Source organism: Geospiza fortis, unplaced genomic scaffold (genome assembly GCF_000277835.1).
Source record: "Geospiza fortis unplaced genomic scaffold, GeoFor_1.0 scaffold66, whole genome shotgun sequence".
NCBI lineage: Eukaryota > Metazoa > Chordata > Aves > Passeriformes > Thraupidae > Geospiza > Geospiza fortis.
The window spans coordinates 863,823-885,230 of NW_005054312.1; the positions used below are offsets into that span (position 1 = coordinate 863,823).

Below are 21,408 nucleotides of genomic sequence, written 5' to 3' on the forward strand. Positions count from 1 at the left end.
AAAAAAAAAAAAGAAAAAAAAAAAAAAAAGAAAAAAAAACTCAACCAAAAAAACCAAACAACCAAAGGAAATTTTAATTCTTTTCCCAAATAATTAAAAAAAAAGACAAAGTATTATTTTGCCTAAAGCCGAAAGTATAAAAACACGCATTTATAAATAAAGCAGGAAGGGTTTTTTGTTTGTGTTTCAGAGGAGTGAAGGAAAAGGGCAGTGCAGGAGGGGGACGGGGTGAGGAGGTGCCTGCCCCGCCCGGAGCGCGGGCGCAGGAGGACGCGCGGGGCGCACATGGCTTGTTCCGAGCGCCGCTGTCCCGCGTGGGTCCCCGTGTGACACGAGCACAGCCCCAGCCGCCCCGTGTCCTCCACACGCACGACCTGAAACATGGGACACGCCGGACTCACCCAGAGAAAGAACCACCTGCTCTCTCGGGGGGCTGCTAGAAGACCTGTCTACCATTTCAACAAGGTTTTTGTCATTTAGTGTCCTGGTGTCCTGGATGCTACACATCCAACGGGCTGGGGGGAAGACACTGTACACATGCATGAATTTACCAAGGGTGTTTAAATACCTGCATTTCTTTTTTTTTTTTTTTTACCTTATATATAAGTATATACATATTCGTTCTTCTTAAAAAATTAAGTTGGTATGTTTCTACTCCCAGAAAGAAACGTCCCAATTCCTCTGAGTCATGATGAAGTCTGCAAAACGGGGAGGCTGGGGAGGGGGCTGCGTAAGGCCATGCCCCAGTCATCACTTGGGAGGTGGCATGGAAAGGAGAGGACAGCCTGAGAGAGGAGGTGGAAGAAAGGTGGATGCCCATACACACAGCTCCCGAGTGCCGCTGAGAGATGGGGAGGATGAAGGTGTTACCTGCTTGCAGCAGGAAATACAACGGTTTGGTGCCCTTTCAGGTTGCAGTCCTTCCTACTGTCCCAATTCAAGAGAGCCCTTAAACAAACTGAGGGGTTCCACAGGCAAAGCAGTACTATTTGCAAGATGGAAAAGAAACGTCGAACTTCTCATTTTGACCAGGAATGTTGGGTTGAAGAGGGGAAAATATATGTAAAGAGGATAGGTAGGTCCAAATTCTTTTTTCAGGCTTTATGTTAAACAAATAACTTATTGTAATACATGTATCTTGCTGTGCCTATGCTAACACCCACATAAACCAGTAAGAGGGATCACAAACCATTAAGAGGGATAGACTGAAATTTATTACCTCCTCTGACAAGCCTCTTGACTTCCCAGGCGGTTACCATTCATTATTTCTCTACCTGGCCCAATGGACAGCCTGTAGTGAAACAAGTTCACAAGGTGCAAATGCAATGCATTTATGCTCTTTTTGTTCTGTAAACTAGAGGTTTTAGGAATATTTCCTACTGCCAGCAATAGGAAGTTAGCAGGGAACAATTAGTTGAATCAGTCTTAAATTATAAAGAGCAACACTATCCCCTCACCCCTCTCAGCAACAAACTTGTGGCACCAGCATTTGCTGGGCTTCTAATCAATTCAAAACATCAAAGCCTCAAACAAGCAGCTCAGGACTTTGCCATTTAAGAAAAAAAAATAGTTGCTTAGAGAACAGTTGCAAGAGAAAAAGCAAGAGGCTCAACAGAACATATTTAAAAACAAACTCCTTCCCATTCATCCTTCAATTACAGATCACCATCTCCAAGTCCTATATCTACTTTCCTGAAGCCTTTTGGTATTGTATCATTCACAGGTATTGGCCAAATGGTGTTCTACAGACCAAGATCATCTCTACTTCTACTGTTTTCCTGAGTCTCCTACATACACTGTTCTAAATTTATGTTAAACTACACAACCATTCTCCAACAGATCTACTTGCCCAACACTTTTCTCACCATCATTCTGATTGGATTTTACCTCTGGTTTCCTGTATACAGCCATGATCCCAAGTAAAATCCATTCCGGAAACAAAACCCACTGTGATCAGCTTAAAAATCAGATTTGCTTCACACAACTTATTTCCAAGGAGCTTTGTTTCATATCTCTAGCTTATATGCCAGCTTTGCTGGTTGTTGCCCTTTACTTTCATGGTCATTTCATTCTCACCACTTGGCTCCTCTGTATCATGTCTGACCTTTTTGTCACTACCTCAATGTTTAAATAATAAAATGGTATAAAATTGCACAAGGAAGTAATACAAAGGACCTCAAACCATTATCAACAGTACCAAAATATACCTGGGTTCAAGGGGCTGCTATTTTTCCTGAGTGTCTTGTGGCCCCAGTACAGCAAGAAATTCCCTGTATACTAGGACATATGTTCACAGTCTGAAAGTGGAGGAACAGGTCACCTCAAAAGCAAGCTTGACCCACACTAACTCCCATCACAGATCAAACATGGCTGTTATCACACATTCCACTCATGGCATCTCCAGCTCACCTTTTCACTGCCAGAAACTTCCTCTCTGGTTTCCAACTTGCCTTCCTTTGCAAAACCTGTCTGTGCAAGAGAAGCTGCCCATGGGACTGAGAACACCAGCTGATTCAGCAGAATACAGTGCAGAGAAGGGACTAGAAAATAACCCCTTTAAAGTTTCAGTATAAGCCCATGGAAAGAAAGGTTAGCAAGGACATCTGAAATATGATTAGGCAGATTTCAATTACAGGCAGAAGGAGCTGGAAAGCTCTCAAAATGTTTCCCATGCTGCCATGTCCTGAAGCACTCAGCAGTGATCAGGCAGCAAACCTGTTAGTGGAGAGACAGAACTGCAGATTATTCAGCCCTAGAGTACTCAGGAGAAACAGGTTGTCCTATGCCAGTCTGGCCAGACCAGCAGAAAAAAGGCTGCATTGCAGATCTGCAGTCACAGAAAGAGAAGTCAACAGACCACATTTCCAAGTGCCACAGGGTTTCAGAGAAACAGCAGCCAGGACAGTAAAATGAAAAAACCTGCTTCCACACTGTAACCTCTGTAACCAAGTGATGCAGTCTGGCTGCCTCTGACTGACTTCCACAGATGCTAGCAGTCTCTCTCTCATCAAATTTTTGTTGCTTGCACTAGTTTTATGAACTCAGATTACACTGCGCTATCTCAAAAATAAATGCAAGACAGACTGGAGATGCAAGAAATAAAACATTTTGTGTATTTTCCCCTGTTGTTGAAAGGAATGGGAGTAAGGGGGAAGGTGCTGAAGAATTTCATTGGTTTAAAATTGTTTTCCTCAGCTTATATCATTGACCTAAAAAACATCACTGGACAATTTTAAGCCACAACAGACACAAGTTAGCATGGGTTTAGAGAAGCTCCACAGGGCAAGAAGAATATTGCACATACAAATGCAAGAAGAGAAGATTCTGTTTCTCAGACCAGAAATTCATTAAAAGCAAAGAAGCTAGAGGCAGGGGAAATGGTGGTCATCACACCCCAAAATATCTCATTTAAAGTTCTTAGGAAATAATTTTGTGAGGGTATCTGAAATAGCTTTACTAAAGGTAAAAGAATCCCAGTTTTCTTGTGATGTAAATGTTCTGTTTTCATGTAACAGCAAGGAGAAAACATTTTCCTATCGCAGTGAAATGAACAAATGACACAGATGAGCCATGGCACTGAAGATCTCTCAAACCCATAGTGACACTGTACGAGATAGAAACCAGCTTTTCCATGTCACTTCTCCAAAAATAAATCATAACAAAATCAATATCCAATTCCTAATCATGAAAGCTGGCTGAAATAAACTTTTGTATTGTATCTAAATCCAATTTTTAAAATGTCTGCAGAAAACCCAGTCTGAAGTATTCAAATTCCAGATTAAAAATATCACTGATGAATTCATAAAGTAATCTTGAAAGCATGGCCCAAGGGATACAGAGCCTTTCCCTGGAGGTGAATGCAGATAAGATACAGTGTGGGGACTATTTTGACACAATAGGAAAGCAGACAGGGTTGTCATAACAACAGCAGGATTACTGCAGGGAACAAAACCAAGACAGGAAAACCAAGAACAGCAAGAAAAGATCTAAGCAGAGAACAGTTCATTAATTGCACAGACACTCCAGCCTGTCTCCCTGTTGGGGATTTATAATACAGAGATTGTTTCTCGCTGAAATATAGCAAAGGGATTGACAGTTTTTTTGAAGGACAAAGGTAATGGCCACAAACGTGGCACAGAGCAACAGTCAAGAGAAATAAATTAATAAATAAACCCATAAAAAGTCTGATTCTTGATTCTTATGAAGTCTTGGAGAGGAAGGGTTTGGCTTCACATTGACCTTTGCTTTTAGTCAGCAGTTCAGAATTTCTTGGATAATCTGGATTTTCTTTGTATTTTAGGTGTCAAACATCCTGATCTCCTGGCTATGAAGAAATTTCAAGGCAATTTCTCCAAACTCCTCTTTCAAGACTTTGTTTAGAAGTCTTGGAAGTTGAAGACCATTGGGAAACAAATATTAAAACTGTGGCCAGCACACTGCTAAGAATTGGAACAAGTCAGTTGTTGGAGCCTGAGGAAATCAATTTATAAATGTATCACCACCAGCCCTAGACCAGCTGATGGTAGCATTGGTCTGAAGCTCTCTCTGTGGTCCTCTTCTTGCAATTATTTCTGTGTATTCACAAACACCTGAAAGCCACCCCTCAGAGTTTTTTGTCCATGCGTCGTTCCACAGCTTGCAGCAATAGCTCCGAGTACTGTTCCAACAAAGCGAGTGTCTGCTCATCTCCCAAACTCTTGGGACTCGGTAGATTGGCACCACATCCCTCATTCAGTGGGCTAGTGTTATCTTGTGGCTTCACCAGTGCCTCCTTGTCTTTTGGAAGCTCTTCTGCATCCTTCAGAGAGTCCAACTCTTTCTTCATGGAGGAGAATGCTTCTGTCAGGAGGCCTGCTATTTTATCCTTGTCAGTAGAAGATTCCGTATCATTTAGTACCTGAAAACAAAGAGGAGGGGAAAACAAGGAATGCATTGGGGTTCAGGTAGACCACCAAGTAAGCAACTTTAGCCCTTGAGGGAAGTAAAACCATAAAGACTTGCAGACCAATCGAGTCTACTTTTCTTCAACATTTGGGACTGCTTATTTCGACATATAGCAGGGCATGCATCCAATACTCCCTAGCTGCACAAAATCCAGAGGCATTAGTCCAATAGGACAGAGATGGGAAGCACATTTTTGGGCAGTGTTCCCCTTATAGTGGGCTTAAGGAGGTACTGTGTTTCCCAGCTGCAGCACAGGCCCACAGTCTCCAGTCCCTCCTGTCTGCCAAATGCAGCTGGTCCCAGGAACAGAGCAAGGTCAGACAGCAAATGCAAGTGCTGTGGCCAGAGTTGCAGAGGACCATGTGGCAGATGCTCACCATCAAAGTCTCACACTCATTGCACGAGACCTGACAGATCAGTGGTAAGAAAAAGAACAAAGAGCTGTTATATCGCTCTGCATGTAGCTCTGGTCTAGAGGTGAGAGGGACAAGCGAACAGCTGCATGTTCTCTCACAGCTGGATTGCCATGATATCCCACATTTGCTAATCCTTTTCCCAGGCATCAAAGAGCAGATGGGGTAATAAAACTCAAAGCTCCTGTAATGTTTCATATCCCTGAAATACTGTATAACTATTAATTAATTCCCTAATACCCATTTGAAAAAGAGCATACTGTTATCTTCAGTTTACAGATAGGCTAAACAGACTGAAAACTTCATTGATTTGCTCAGAGTACCACAGCAAACCTTTGGAAAATCCAAGAGCTGGAAATCAGGAGCTCCCGGTTCAAGTTTAAGGTGCAGTCAAGTGGACAGCCAGACAGTTTGCGTCACTGAACACACAGTCAAGAGAACACCTTGAGGCAGGAAGCACTTACACTCTGTGTAAGATGCCTGTGGGCTGTAAAGCCCAGCTAGTGTACCAGAGTCCATGTGTGAGGTCACTCAGTCACTCACCCTGCGGTAGAGGTGAAGGGCTCTGCGCATGCTGTCCTGGAGCTCGGACACTACATGCTCACACTGCTCTATGCTGATGCCCGACTCTGGAGGGAGGAAAACATAAAAGCACAAGGTAAGGCACAGACAGTCTACTATCCACAACTTCATAGTTTGGAAAGAAAACAGGCTTTTTAATCCATATCTGAAAGACCATGCACACACAACTTGTCATTCAATATTTAGGGGTAGTTTGAGCAAATTATTAAATAGGCACATTCTGTATGAGCTTTCTTTCATACTAACTAGACATGCTGCTTGCTTCAAACACCCCTATTTTTCCAGTCTTTAGACTCTCCAAAGTCAGCAATGTTTTTCCTCAAGTTGCACATTTTTGTTACAGTCACAGATAGTCACAGATTACCCATGTGATTTCCAATTACAATTAAAGCCATGTTTGTATGAGGACTTCCAGGGGCATGAGGGCCTGATCCAAGGAGCCTCTAATTTAGCTTCTACCTAGTTTTAGAAATCTACAAGCTTCCCCTCACGTATCCTTCTGCACAGAGTATTAAAAGCACAGAGCATGATGGATTATACTGAATTATTGCAACGTTCTCTAGTGAGGACTGAGCTCCAGAGGAGTTGTGACAAGCAAACTCAGAACAGAATTGCATTGCTGAGCAACACATAACATACAATGGGGACAGACCATAATCCAAATCTAAAAAATAAAAGCAAGCAACTGAAGGACAGCATTTCCTGCCTGTCCCCACCAGATATTATCTCCAAAACATGAGCTGAAGGCCTGGAATCTTCTTACAATAAACACTTTCATGAGTTAGATATAAACCATGGACAAAGACACACAAACACAGTCTTCAATTTGCAAAGGCCCAGACAAAGGACATTCAACTTTCTTCAACTTTTCTTACCCAAGCCCAAAATTTTGTCACATTAGCACTGTAATTTCTGCAATTCTAAGAACACCATCTTTGAACAGACTGGAGAGGACCTAGGCTAATTTTATGAATACATCTAGATGATGCATAAACAACTACAGCTAGAAAAACATCTACTTATACATAAATAAAAACATCCACAAAGAACAAAGGAGCAAGAACAAATCCTTCCTTCTGCATCCTTTGATCCTAAATCACCCGTGGAGTCTGAGGACAGTGGGCTTCAGTGCAATCCAAGATTCTTGATTTCTGCCCCCCTCCTTCCCTCCTTATGTTTGAAACCCAGCTGTTTCTTCCCATTTCTCTTTTCTGGATTTCTCCTCTGATCATTGTTTTTATGCTGGTCTCCAGCTCCGGGAGGCTCCGGTCAGGAGAAAGATCATAAAAATGCTTAAGTAACAGGCATTTTCTGCCTCTCAGGTGTGCAGAGCAGAGCTCTTCAGAAACCAGCAGAGAATATTAAACAGAGCAACAGTACTAAGCACATCTACAGCATCTTAACTGTAGCTGTCAAAACACTTTAATAAGTACAATGAAGTCTCTTTATTTGCAGCTGTTATACAAGCAGGAAGTGGAAGGACAGAAAAATTAAGTGGAAATCCAAAGTAGCAGTGCAAGTCAGAAGCAGAACAAGTCTCTATCAACCCTACAGTTTTCATCTAAACTACCACATTGTGATTCCCAGAAGCCACAGTAAGTTGTTCACAGCAATAGCCAACTTGGATCTAAACAGCTTTTCCAGCATCTACCACTAAAAATCTGGGAAATGTGGTCTGCAAGAAGCTTAAGGCTGACAGCTGCCTGCTGAAAAAAAAAATTGCAATCCACAGTGCTGTATCATTCTAACTCACTAAAGGATGCTGTTAAATATGTTAAATATTCTGTCAGGGTGTGTTATGTTTGGGAGTTGTTAAAAAAAATAAAATCAATACTGAAAATCTTTATCTGTGCTACCTGTGTTAATTCTGCAAACTGACCAAAAACCATTTGCTATGTAGCCTGATTCACAAATCAGAAGAGAAAACTCAGCCTAAAGAGCACAGACAACTACAATTCTGCTGTAGAATGTGATTCCACAGCTTCAGGCTGCATCTGGTGCTAGAAGAAACCTCACCCCTGTAGGGGAAGGGTCTGAAAATTTCAGGTGCACACACTATTGTTCAGAGCAGCAACGGTATGATAACTGCAGGTCCTTTGACAAAATATCACATTTCCTGTTTTACATAACAGTGCTTCAATCTTAAGGTGTTTGATCTCTCTAGAAATGCAAAAAGAAAAAAAAAAAAACAGTGCATCAAAACCAGATTAAAACTTCTGCAATGTTTTGGTGCAGAAATATTGTGCATAACCAAGGAATGGTGCAACAGCCTGGCACCACAGAAAGCAATTGATCACAGGATTACAGAGCTATCCCTTCTTGGATATGAGTAAGAACAACATAACAAAAGGGATAAAAGCTGTATAGCCCCTTAAGATACAAGCTATCAGGGCAGTGGTTAATATTCAGCTTTCTAATGCACAACTCAGAAAGGTGTATTTCCTTTCTGATTGTGACACAAAAGAAAAACCTCAGGAGATGATGTGGAACTAAACAGTGCCACAAACTCTGCCACTGGAGGTTTTCCTGCCTTGGAGGGCAGGATTTCTGCTTCAATTTGAACTTATCTGCTAGTTTTCAATTAATTGAATTACCTTAAACTGAGACCTGTAACAGATCTTAGAGCTGTTTTCAGCAGGTGAAAGTTTTTCATCTTGTACCTTTTTCTCCACACTACAGATAATCCAAAAATTAATGCACACTTTTTATGTTCAAACCCTGCACATACTCAGTTTGCAGACATGTCCTCAAAGCAGAGTGATAACCGCACAAAGACCTGCTTGCTCTTACAGGTAGCTACAGCAAGGAGCTCACTTTCATGAGCTTTATCTCATGGGAGAAAATTGTATGCAAACTCTTCTGGACCCTGCACACTTGCATATTAACAAAGGAAACTTTGAGCTGCCTGGCATAACTTCATTGTCAGTATTACCTGTGTTTGCTTGGTTCTGTTAGCACATATTGGCCTGTACCTTCATTTGCTGGCCAAACATGCTCCAAGAGGAGGGTGGGGAATGTGACCCATGTACTTCAGGGGATTCCCAGCATATCAGCTTTTAGCATTGACCACAAAGAGGTTTGAGGCCCTAGAGGTAATTGAACAGCTAAATCACTAAAATCATGATAATTCTGAGGTCTACAAAACCAGCTAAGAAGGACTGTCTGACATAAGACCCAGAGGAAATGGAAACTAAAGACTGAGAAAAAGATGTTAGATTGAAGAAGTGTCTCACCATTGAGGGGATGGTTTATGGAACGAGACAGGTGCAGACAGGACGAGACAGGCCAGAAGCTGGACGTAAAGAAATGTGATGGGATCGTGAGGCGGTTCACAAAGACAGGAGACAGAAGGGGGAAGATAAGAGATGGGTATCCATGCACACCTGAGACCTGTGCCGAGGCAGTTATAGCTGTAGGAGACCTGGGCCTGATGGGGTCTAGTGGGCAAAGTCCAGGTTGGCTGTCTAGCACACAGGCGATGCCGGTGATCCGCTCCCTGCCCCTGGGCAGTGTGATCTCAGGAGACCTTAGCTGCTGGCCCTCTGACACTTCCCTCAGTTTTAGACTAGTGACCCCTGGCTCATCCTGGCAATCTGTCCTTGAGACTGGATAATCCAGTGGGCTCTCCTTAGCAAGCCCTGTTGAGACCTCTCTACCAGGAACCAGAAACCCAGCAATTTGATTCTCCCTCTTGGAGGTTCGGACCTCAGGAAAAGAGGGTTTCTTTTTAGAGGCCCCAGCAGGTGACTGTGGAGACTGTGGCTCAAGTAGGGTTTTTGCTTTGGTAGTGGGTGAGAAGGAAGCCAGTGTAGGTCTATCAGGCAATGGCTTGGGAATGTCAAGAATCAGATGTGCTCGGTTTGATGATGCCAACTTGCTGTGGAAGGACTTGGGAGATGAGCAGTTTACAACTGGCTGGAGTGCAGGTTTCACTGGAACGTTTTCTTTCACTGGCAGCTTAATCTTCTCAGCATCTGGTGTGGAACTAAACTGTGTCTTCTCTGTCACTGGAGGACTAGTCCTCCCATCAGTCAACATTTCAGTGGAGCAACCAAGGTACAGATTTTCCCCTACAGATATGCTCCTTGACATCTTAGCCCGGAAGCTGGTTGTGGGGTTCATGTAGGACTTTGGTTTTGCGGCCCTGACATCTTTGGCCAGCAGAGCACCAGATCCATCCATCTTCAACATGCTGGCTGATAACACCCTGCAATTGTTAGGTCTGGGATCCTTCTCAACCACCAAAAGAGTCTGAGGACGCTGCTTGGCAGAGGATATCACTCCTGGACCCTTATCTGTGAAAATTAAACAGATAAACATACCAAAAATAGACAAGAGCCTACAGTGAATTCCTAAATTGGAATTTAACATGGCTCAGCTCAGCCCCTGTGAGATGTGTTCAGGTTAGTATCACCAAGCCTCAACAGCTTTCTTTTTTTTGCCATCCCTCATCCTGCTCAGACAATTCTGCTTTCCTCATGAGAGAGATTTGTTCTTAACATATATGGTCAGAAGACCTTGGACCACTGTGACTCTTAAGAGAGAAGCCAGAAGAAGCAGGCAAAAACTGATATATGCTGTTGTGGTGATCATGTAGGTTTGTTTGGTTTTTTTTTAAACAAACTTATTAACGGTGAGTGAGTTACTTGTTTCAAAAATAGAGTTATTTCACTCAGTGGGCATGGATACAGTAAGCTCTCAGTTACTATCTCTTCCCTCTTTCTCTCCTCCCCACCCTGGGGAGCTTCAGGTGGAGCAACCACCCACAGCAAGGGAGACTATTTTTGCAAATACTTCATTTCACCCTTGCCAGTGCTTCTCCCACAGATATCAAACAAATATCAGAGACTGATAATTAGAAGACCAGCATCTGCATTACAAATTAAAAATATTAAATAATATTTTAATTAATAATATTTAAAATATTTTCCCTTGACAGGGTAGGAGTTAGAAGACATGTAAAGCCCGTAGCTCAGAATGCAGAAAGGCAAGTTTAGTTCAAATCCTCCGCTGAGATGCCCCCATTTCATTCTCAGGTTCATATCATCATTCCAACATGTGTCCTTACCCTCATGCACGAGGTCATGCACTGACTGTGCCTTCCTCATGACTGCATTCACAGGCCCTTCTGGAAAGGAGGCAATAACCCGTCCAGGAGCCATACCAACTTTGCCGGGCTCCAAAGCTGATCTGCGCTTCTTCTGCACACAGGCAGCTCGATTTGAATTTACATTCTCCAGGAGCTGGCTACTCTCTGATGCGTCATCAGGATGGCTGCTCTCATTTTTCAACAGGTTTGATGTAAACTGACTGGTCTGGGTTGGTGGCTCGATAGGCTTTGAAACCAGTGTCAGATTGGATGAAGAGAGTGACAGTCGTCTAAAGAACACAATAAAGAAATCCCAGTTAAAACAAGTAAGTGTGTTCCCCTGGATAGACAGGAACATGCATTAAGTTTCTCTGGAATTAAGAACTTCTCCCTGTCTGGACTTTTTTAAGTCAAAAATGCCCTAAGCTGTTAACACTTATTCTACTTAACCCTGCAAGCTCTGGTCTTCAGGCATTTGACTAGAGACTGCAATCACAGATAGCATTGGGTTGCTGTTTCCAGGGAGGACACCATAAAAAGGGAAGACAAAAGAGAAGGAAAAATTCCAGGCATAGGAAAGACTGGGCAAAGTCAGGTCAGGTCTTTTCTCTCAGCTCACCTTACTAAAATTTAAAACTTTTCAATTCTAAGATAACCCTAAGAGGAAGTAAATATGCTTTCCTAACATTATAAAAGCATAATGACTAGGAAAGCTGATCAGTATCTCAAAGAGGAAAGCCTAACTTCCTCTCCACTTCAGACAAACACAGTGGGCTTACTTCAGAAAAGAGGCAACTTCCAATCTGGCATGTTTAAACAGCTGAACAGATTCAAAGCCCAGAGGTTTCCATAATCAAAAAACTACCTCCCCTGTTATACCTTTAGAGCACCAGTGACTTCCTTCACTCATCACTGCAACTCTCCAGAAGCTTACACAATAGCTACCATTGGTTTTCTTCCCAAATATACATGAATCAGACTAAGAAGCATTCCTGACAGCAGCAACAGCAGCTGAATACAGCAATAACAAACAAATTTCCCTACCATACTGAATCTGGACACAGCTGGTGAACCTTAGAAGATGTATTCAAATCTGCTTAGTCCTATATGATGAAATTCCTTTGAGCTAAGATTTTAGGTTGTCATTTTAGAGAAATACAGGAGTATTTGTGTGTTTTAAAAATTTATGAACCCAAATCAACAAAAACATTGACCTAATGCTTTAATTTTTTTAATTTATTTGTTTTGTTGGGGTTTTTTTTAATAACAAGGAAAACAGCTTGCAGAGGCCTTTTAGGGTTAAGGGAATTTTGGAAGAATAATATCCCTGTGAGGCTTTTTGTGAGACACCAGAACACCCTGTGAAGGCATGGGACCAAGAAACAAAGCTGAGTAAGAAAGGACTGTAAAACAAAGGAAAAGTTGACAAATCTACTTTCATTGTCCAAGCTGAATGAAATGCAAAAGAATAAACAGAGCATAAACAGTGAAGAGAAAATTAGATTATTAGTGATTCCTCCAACTTAATCAACCAAGGCATTAATCATGAAACAATTAAACACATTGTTGAAAGAGGGAAAAGAACAAACAATAGTGTTACATTAGAATAAATACAACAGCTAAAGTGATCCAGGATAACCTGTCCAAATCACAAGAGTCTGCAAACAGCCTCCCAAGGGCTGTACTAACACTTTGCTGTGCCTAGGCACACCAAGGCTAGAAGTTTGTTCAGCTGTTTTCACCCAGAACCTAGTGTGAGACCTACTCATATTAGTATAAATACACAGACAGAAACACTCAAAACAAGCAGAGCCATACCTGAGAGCCGGGGACTGGGAAAGAAAGCGAGAGGAAATGCTGAGGGTTTCGGTTCTTTCCAGATTCCTACATGAGCCACCTAAAAATTTTGGTTAGAGGAGAAAGAAAAATGAGCAGTTTATTTACAGAGCATCCTCTGTAAATTTTCTTATCATAGAGACTATAAAGTGTTCCCTGATATCCAAGGGGAGTTTTTTTAAGCTAAAGCCACAGAGAATGAAATAATTGTATTTCCTTTGCCTTTAGTGTTCTACTTAGATTACTCTGCCTTAAGCTGCTACTCTCCCTAAGGGTACGCCTCCTCCTTTTTTGCTTCCCTTTGTGTCCTATCCTGCCTATAGGACTGTGAGGCACTGGCATGAAGCAGAAAACAAATCCATCCAAGAGGAAAAAAAAATAAAAGGAAAAAAAAAACCAAAAACCAAAAAAACTCACATAGCTATTTCTGCCTGTAACCATTATCAATTCTAACAAGATATGCTTTGCTCTGGAGTTGGTCGATAAAGACAAACCAGCTCCTTTGCCACTCTGATGTCTCCTCTTATTCTCTCTCTCCACCCAGCTTTTCAGCCTTTTCTTTTGTGACACTGGCTATGCCTTGATGCACCACTAGAGGCCACTGCGTGTCACCTATGCGGGGCGAACGCGCCGTCAGTGCCTTCCTTTACAACAGGAAAAACCAGGGAGCAATGTAACAGCTCTGTAGGATTCCAGGGACAATACTTAACACAAACTGACACAGAGCTCAGTCTCACCTACACAAATTAACACACAGACCGCTGAAGTTAACAGATGTTAACTCTTCTTTAAGCCTCTTACACTGTTTTCCATTTTTTCCCCTCTCCCCATATATGCACACATCCCCGGAAGCCTAGCAGAACTTGCAGCCTGTTTTGGAGCCTGTTTTGTTTATACAGGAGAAAAATCAGGAGTGACCAGACAAAGTCCCCCCAGTGAAAATATAGAGATGTACCTTTTCCATCAGTGTTGCTCAGGGTCCCAAAATGCTCCTTGAGGAACTTTTCCTGATCAGGTATCTGAGGAATTTCTCCCTCAGGCATGCTAGTACCCACATCCTCCTCTCCTTCTCCCTCCAGGTCTGAAACACCATCTATGCTTAGAGGCTCAGTGCCTTCAGAATCTGGGAAAAGGCAAAAAAAACCCAGTGCTGTAAAAACTAAATCAGAGTAACATTAGCCAAATTAAAAAAAAAAAACAAACCAACAAAGATGCTAAATTGAACCTAGAATGTTAAAGTCAGTCAGCATTACATGCAGTAATTCTCTAATCTACTGTACCTTACAAACAGCATAGCCTATGGCATAATCAGTACTAAACCTGCCTCCTTGGCTAGCAAGGTAAGAGAAAGTCAAAGGTGCACAAGGAAAGAAGGAAAGTCCAACTCCTGCTTCTACAGTGGCTTCGTTGAGGTGTCTGTTCAAATGCCCCTGAATCTGTACAGCAGTGCCAGTGTGACTAATAGGAGTGTGACCTCAGCTCAGCTCACTAAGAGCTCACATATAAATAAATATATTTATCATGGCTTTGCATCTTACCTTCATTCGGATGGTCTGGGCTGGACAGACGACTGCTGCTGTAATCTACAGAGCAGGCACTGTCTGGACTGTGTTTGTCTGGACATCCATTACTGTGATAACCTCTACACAGCTTCCCATGGGGCAATGCTTTTACCTGGAACTCACTACAAGAGAGACAGGAAGATACAGCACTAGAAGACATATTTGTTTACATGTAAAGAAGCACATTTAACTTTAATAAGGCCTTACCTGTGTTAGGAACACCTTTTATTACAAATGTAAGGCTTTAAAGAGAAAAATATGTTGATTTCTCTCATCATAATACAGTATATTTTTTGCATTTCATTAAGCTTGGACATGGAAGTCCCAAGGGGACTGTCTAATTCTCTGGGCGTTGTCAGTTCTCATGATTACCAGACACCAGCAGCACTCTGCTCTGGCTAGATTTCCAGCACAGGTGAGGAAAAAATGTAGAAGTTTACATGATGAAAAAGGGACTAAAACCAGGCCTACACCTGCAGGATAGAAACTCCAGTCTGCCATAGATTTAAGCTCTAATACACTTTTTTTTACCATGTTCATGACCTGCTTCTTTGGGCAAATTCTGTGATGCAAAATATACAAGATTCTGGCTTTGAGAAAGACTAATTTACTGAAGAACATCATACAAAAATACAATCTTCTATGAAAGGGTTACTGACTTCTGCTGTGATTTCATGGAACTTATTTTGTCAAATGTCACCAGCACTGTTCTTTTGCCTGATGCCTAAGGACTTCCTTTTTCCACTTTTTGCAATACTTAGGTTTCAAATGTACTCCAAGGCAAGGTAGGATGCCGAAGTCAATCAACAGAACTGAATGGCAGCCACCCCTGGCAGCTCCCATATGCTGGAAACATTGCCATGTGTCCAGTCTGTATCCAACATCACCAGAGGGTCTCCCTTTCTTATATGATGGAGCAGCACATGGGTCTACTCCGTCCAAATGTTATCATCACAAAACTAAAAATGAAAAATAAGCTAGGCAAAACCTTGCAGCCTCAACTGCAAAATCTTGGCATGCACTCTTGCTTGAAAGTCTGTCTAAAGCTATCAGCCCTGCTCTCTGTAACATGACAGAAAACAAAGGAAATTAAACAGCTACTAGAATCAGGTTAAGAGGAGAAGGGAAGAACAAAATTCGGGGAAGAAAAATAAAAGGGAGCACAGAAAAATTAAACTGTGTAAAATTAAAACAGAAGAAACAGCAGAGGAATAAAAAAGGTCCCCACTGTCTCCAGTGTCCTTTTCAATTCCATCTGTATTGAGCAATTCATTCTATTTCCCACAGAAGAGTAATCACACACTACGTTTGCTAAATTCTTGCCCAATTTTCATAAATATGTGTCTTGTCATTTCTCCTGGGTAGGCATTTCACTGCCACATATGTGTCACTTCAGTGAGTTTTCCAGCTTCCAAGTTTTCCCTTGCTATTTTCAGTCCAGATAAGGGAGAAAGCAAAAAGGCTACTCTCAAGTTGTTTGCTCAAAAAAAAAAAAAAAACACCTTGGAGGAGACTGTTAATGTGCGGTTCCCTCAGAGGAAAATTATTTTAATGGTGCCTTCTTAGTTTCATAGTTTCATATGCCTCTAGCATCCATCTGACATAAAACTCTCAACTAAACATGTCTGACATCAATTAGGCAGTAAGTCAAGTCATCAAAGTTACCATACAAGCTGCAAGAAAACCAGAACAGAAACATCTGAGCCATGCACAGCAGAGAGCTTATTTTTAACCTGCTAGAGTCTGTGGGATGGATTTCATCTTGTTCAGGGTAGATTACACATTCCTCACTCTCAGAAGGTTCCAGTTCCTGAGAGAAAATCCCCTCTTCACAAGACACAAGCCGAATCACTTGGGGTCTTGCACAAGACCCATTATCTTGGGGAAGTATTGAGCTGCCAACCTGGTTTAATTAAAAAGAGAAAAAACTAGATATTACCAGTGTTTTACCTTACATCAGCAAGTGCTGTGCAGGGCTAGAAAGTATGCATTACAGCACAGAATATGTTCAGCAATCTGAGATCAAAAAACACAGCAATCCTATGTCTTTTCTGTTCCTTATTTACTAAACTTGTCAGACTACTGCTGTACCTTCCTGGTTTGTTTCCTGTTTGCAATTCCCTAAAGTTCTTTGGTAAAGTACTCTTTGATCACACATCAGGAGTATAAGCCATGTGGCAGCAGGTTCTTCCATTACTTTCTATAGACTGACTGGACAATTCACAAAACTAGGCCATTTCAGCTCAAAAACTGTATTACTGCACAAAACAATCTGAATCCTCTTCTCAGTCACACAGTTATAGGGGAGGGAAAACTTCTAATGAAGCTAGGCACTGGACAGACTGCTACTGGAAAATAGGCACTAGCTTTCTGAGCATGAGCACACATTACTTGCTGTGACCCATCAATACAAAGATCAAAGAGAATTTACTCATCTAGCACGGGCAACACCTAAGGGCTTCATGTGAGCCACATTCCAGTGGTTACTGGAGTCAAGAAACTGCATCCCAGCAGACTGAGGTCACAGGTTACCAAGTTTTTACACACCTGTATCTCCAAGCTCAACTTCTCAGCTTGTTTTTGACATAAATATTCAAAGAGCTAAAAGAAAACATGAGGTCTTCCTGCCACTGAAGAGAAACCTTGACCCATACAATCTCTGCGATAAGACAGCAGAATCACACGTAGCAGGAGTATTAATTACAATAGAGTTATCTAATAAAGTTCCTCAAAAGTCATTAGAAGACCTTTAACAATAAAAAGAATGGCCTCAGGTAGTAGTAAAAGTAGATAATAACAACTAGATGCAGGACAGATGCACTCAGAGTGGGTTCCCCTCCTCAGAGCAGTACTGCCCTTACTTTGTTGACGTGCACAGGAAGGTCAGTGTGCTCTTCTCTGTCGTCCCCATTGCTGTTTTGGGACAGCGAGTCTCGGCTTGGAGAACGGGAAACAGAGAAGGACTCCAGCTGCCGCAGGTCGAGCATGGATTTCACCGTCATCTCTATGCTGCTGCTGGGCTGGGACCAGCGGCCACGCTGCCGGGGCACCTTGCTCATCGGTGCCTCTGAGCGCTGGATTGCTGCTATCTCTTTGGCCTGAGGGAAATTAAAACACAGACTCTCTCAGAGACTGAGCTTGGCTGATGGAATGCAGGAGAAAAAAACACATGAAACACAGAAAAATATAATTATGTCCATCTCAGTAAAAGCCTCAAAACTGTCTAAAAGACAGCCTGAAAGGCACCTTTAATCATAAAGCATCAAGTAAAAATTATACTTTTGTTGCTGCTTCTTGCACAATTGAACAGTTAAATGTCTTGCTCAGATCCAAGTATATGAACAGCTTCAGCACCACATGAGATTCAGATCAAAAATTAAAAGACAAAAGCATAACACCTGATGTAAAAAGACTGATGTAAAAATCTCAAGCGCAGCTCTAGACTCCAAACACCCTAGTCTCTTAAACTAGGCTCTATTTTACCATCTCTAAATCGTTCGTCAGAGAGAGGCTTCTCAGTGGTTTCCCACCACAACTGCACCTTTCCCACAAGTGCAAATGCAGATCTCTCTGGGAATTTCTCCTTCAGTTTCCTCGTAACAAGAAATACAGTCTGAAGGTTTAGTAACTCACCCTTCTCATTTCCCAGTGAGAAAGGCTTCTTGAGAGAGTAAGGTCTGGATCTGCAAAGGTAAAGAGATATGCACTTGGTTGACATCCTGGCCAGCAGTCCAGCTTTTGAACAATCTCTTACTTCATCTTTCAACAAAGGCAGTATTCCTACACCTTTTGAACCACTGTCAACATATGCTTTCCCACTGACTACCCAAATCATTGTACCAAGATTTTAATGGAGACATACAGTTTTATGTAAGATTTCCACTGAATCAGCAGACCACTGCAGAACACTTGCCACAGTACAGTGCCCTCCCAAAGGCTTGGGAAAAAAAATCTGCTCCAATATACTGTATCATCTGTGGTAAAAATACATCAAATTAATAACAGCAATCTCTACTGTAAGTTTTATCAGACATCTCTAAAATCCTCTCTTTTGAGGAGATCTCTTGATCTCTTTTGGTTTCTGCAGAATTTTAATAGCTTGTAGACCCCAGCACATGAAACTAATTCAAAATTTCTTTAGCCAGTTGGAACTAGCAAGAAACTTGCCAATTTAACAACTGCATTTCTAGACAGAGAACTCTGAAAAACACCCCTCTTCAGATGCAGGAATGGGCAGCTCTACATTACCCATTGGTATCTATCCATATGCTTCTGCTTTGGCCTCTCTTTCTGCCCATACCTTGTTATCCCTAAGCCAGTGTCTCTCATCTTGTCCTCCCTTCACATCCATGCCATTTTCCTCCAGCTCTGCTTATGTCCCTCTCCCATTTATACCTGAGTCTTTCTCAGTGTTGCAGTTGGACTGAATATGGAAAGACTGCAGCCCTCGTAACTCATCTTCATCATTGCCTTCATCTTCACCATCCTTATCACTATCTGATGAGAGTGCAGGCACAGAGGACAGGGCAGAGATGGACTCATGCCTAGAAGGCAGGAATTAGAAGGAGAATTATGGTTTATGCACGAACTGCCCACCATTTCAATCCTTACACCAGTTCTCCACCTTATCTCCATCCATATTCAGGAGGCTGCCTCAACTCTCTCAAACATCCCTTGCTCTAGCACAGCCCACCTCTGAGAAACAGGGCAAGCTAAACCCTGCACAAAGATGTGCAGACCCTGCCACAACATTGTTCTCATACACGTGGAAGGTTGACAGAAATCAGAAGTAAACAAGTGTGAGAAAGTCAAATGGAATGAAACTGGGCCTTCTATTTCAGACTCTGCCAATTGATAAGGTCAAGATGGTAGGTTATATTTGAAAGGCAAATATTTTTCCCACCCTTAAGCATTTCTTCTCTGGAACTGATTTACACATCAAAAACATCAAAGATAGTCTCTGTTTGAAAGTAATTGGATTTATGGCAAATTATCCCATAAGAGACAGGTTCATTTCAAGGATTGCTCCAGGCAGACCCTGAAGGCACAGCCCACACACTGTAAGAGCACCATGCTGACTATTTTAACTTTCAAGCACAAGGATCATGTAAAACATATCTTGAGTAGATCTTCAGTTTAAGTTGATCAAGGCCAGTTTTACCACACACACCTCAGAGGCACTCTCAGCATAGAACAGCCACCACCAATCAAGGACACTCAATAACATCAAATTTCACTCTCTCACTTTCTTCTCCTCTTCCCTTTCCTGTGCTCACTCCTTCAGTTCACAGAATCAAATGAACAAATAAACTTTTGGACAACAATTGAAGAAAGAAGAATCCCCAACAAATACATCTGAGTAGCCCCCACTCCATGGCCTTGAGCTAGAATGCCAAACTCATCATAAGTGACATTTATAGGATATCACTGGTGAGTGTTGAGTGCCAAGGATTATTCATGAAATAAAAATAGCTCATCCACCAAATACAGAGCAGTCTGGCAAGGGATCAACTTCTCCTGCAGCTGACAGATCACAGGCAGTATTGAAACATGGTAAGAAGCAGTTAAGGTATTTTAATCTTTTCTTTTCCTGTGTAATGGCAGAACATCAATTTCCATTTCATTATGAGTAATAACCATTTCAGATGAGCTTTGAAGTGTTCTGGCAAAAAAGAAAAGTGAAACTGACTGTAGCCTGCAGAGTTCTCAAGTGAAGAAATTTCATTTTGGTGATCCACATCTACTTTTGACATTTGAGTTTGTCAGTCTCTTCATCTTTTCTACTGTCTCCTTGTATGCTCATCTTGTCACTCTCAGGTTCTTGTGTTTAAGCAGGAGAATCCTGACAAAGCCCAAGCACCCCAGTATGTCTGAGGTTATGCCATGTTTCATCCTATGATATATATTAATTACATTTATTCATGGTAGGCAATATTAACTCTGTATCAGTAACTTTGATAGCATCCTCATCATGGTTGTATGAGGAGTTTATTAGGACAGAAGGGTTGGATTATTAGACCTTTAAACATCTAGTTGTTTGATTACCTCACAATCATGAGGTGATATGGCAAGGCAAGATTATGGGTTTGCCAAGCTCCTATGTGTACTGTCATTGGTTTAAATGGAGAAGGGAGGATTGCCATCCATGTGTTGCATGTTACAAATAGAAAGATGGCCCCTGTCCATCAGATGGTGACTGAAAAAATTGGTGAGGGGAGGGGGGAAAAGTATATTCCAGTGTCCTTCAAGTAGCAGAGAATGCAAAACATATTTGGAAGTCAAATAGGTTTTTTCATACTTCACAGGAAGTGATAAACAAGTTATGAAGTAACATATTTGATATAAACATACGGTCATCTTGCATTATCCCAGCAAAAATTCGTGCCCCTCTTCTACATCCTTCTTTTTATAACTCAAATATGCTTTTCAAACTCAGTTCTGTAACTTGAAGGGAGATAAATGAATGAACGATATTTTCAGAATGATCCTAGGTCCCCGACTTGAAACTGAGATACTGCTGAAATGAAAACTAGGTTCACAAGGTCTTGAGTGTTTTAACTGTTGTTCTTGCCCAAGTCAACCCTTCTATTCAGACTTCATTATTTCTCCTTTCTTTCCCTGCCTTCCCCCATGTACTGTGGATTTTCTTCTAAGCCCCCTGTTGCACACATCTCCTCAATACTCTTCCTCAGTTCTTTTTCATGTTCACTGTACAGTATAATGTACAGTGAGTTTTCAAGCACAGACTGTTTCCAAATAAGCACAACATGAGAGCATTTTGAAAATTAAGGAGTAAGACTTCTGGGGTTTGCTGAATTCCTCCAAGAGCCAAACCCCAAAGCATCATTATACCAGAATGAATGTTTCAGAGTAGCTATTCCAGAATAGCATGTACAGACATGTCCAATTCTCAAGATCCATGTGACTCAGAGCAAGTGTTTCCAATTGTAATTGTTCGTCTTCCTTGCTGAGGAACTATCTC

The 21,408-nt window shown here is 41.7% G+C and overlaps 2 protein-coding genes across 3 annotated transcripts in view; both read right to left on the bottom strand.

Annotated features, from left to right (window-relative positions):
• Nucleotides 1–1,911, bottom strand: part of JMJD7 (jumonji domain containing 7) — a 9,624-nt gene extending 7,713 nt beyond the window's left edge. The window contains exons 1-2 of the mRNA XM_014306392.2: nt 1,888–1,911; nt 241–374 (exon numbers count right to left, since the gene is read on the bottom strand). Coding sequence (XP_014161867.2) covers nt 241–374; nt 1,888–1,911 — 158 coding nt within the window. The remainder of the gene's footprint in view (nt 1–240; nt 375–1,887) is intronic.
• The window catches only part of MAPKBP1 (mitogen-activated protein kinase binding protein 1), a 99,816-nt gene continuing 78,985 nt past the window's right edge, over nt 578–21,408 (bottom strand). For both annotated transcript variants that reach the window (XM_014306391.2, XM_031055826.1), the window contains exons 20-30: nt 18,822–18,970; nt 18,060–18,109; nt 17,288–17,524; nt 16,160–16,329; nt 14,403–14,548; nt 13,820–13,987; nt 12,847–12,925; nt 11,008–11,318; nt 9,323–10,234; nt 5,901–5,986; nt 578–4,897 (exon numbers count right to left, since the gene is read on the bottom strand). In XM_014306391.2, the coding sequence (XP_014161866.1) occupies nt 4,604–4,897; nt 5,901–5,986; nt 9,323–10,234; nt 11,008–11,318; nt 12,847–12,925; nt 13,820–13,987; nt 14,403–14,548; nt 16,160–16,329; nt 17,288–17,524; nt 18,060–18,109; nt 18,822–18,970 (2,602 nt within the window). In that variant the 3' untranslated portion in view covers nt 578–4,603. The remainder of the gene's footprint in view (nt 4,898–5,900; nt 5,987–9,322; nt 10,235–11,007; nt 11,319–12,846; nt 12,926–13,819; nt 13,988–14,402; nt 14,549–16,159; nt 16,330–17,287; nt 17,525–18,059; nt 18,110–18,821; nt 18,971–21,408) is intronic.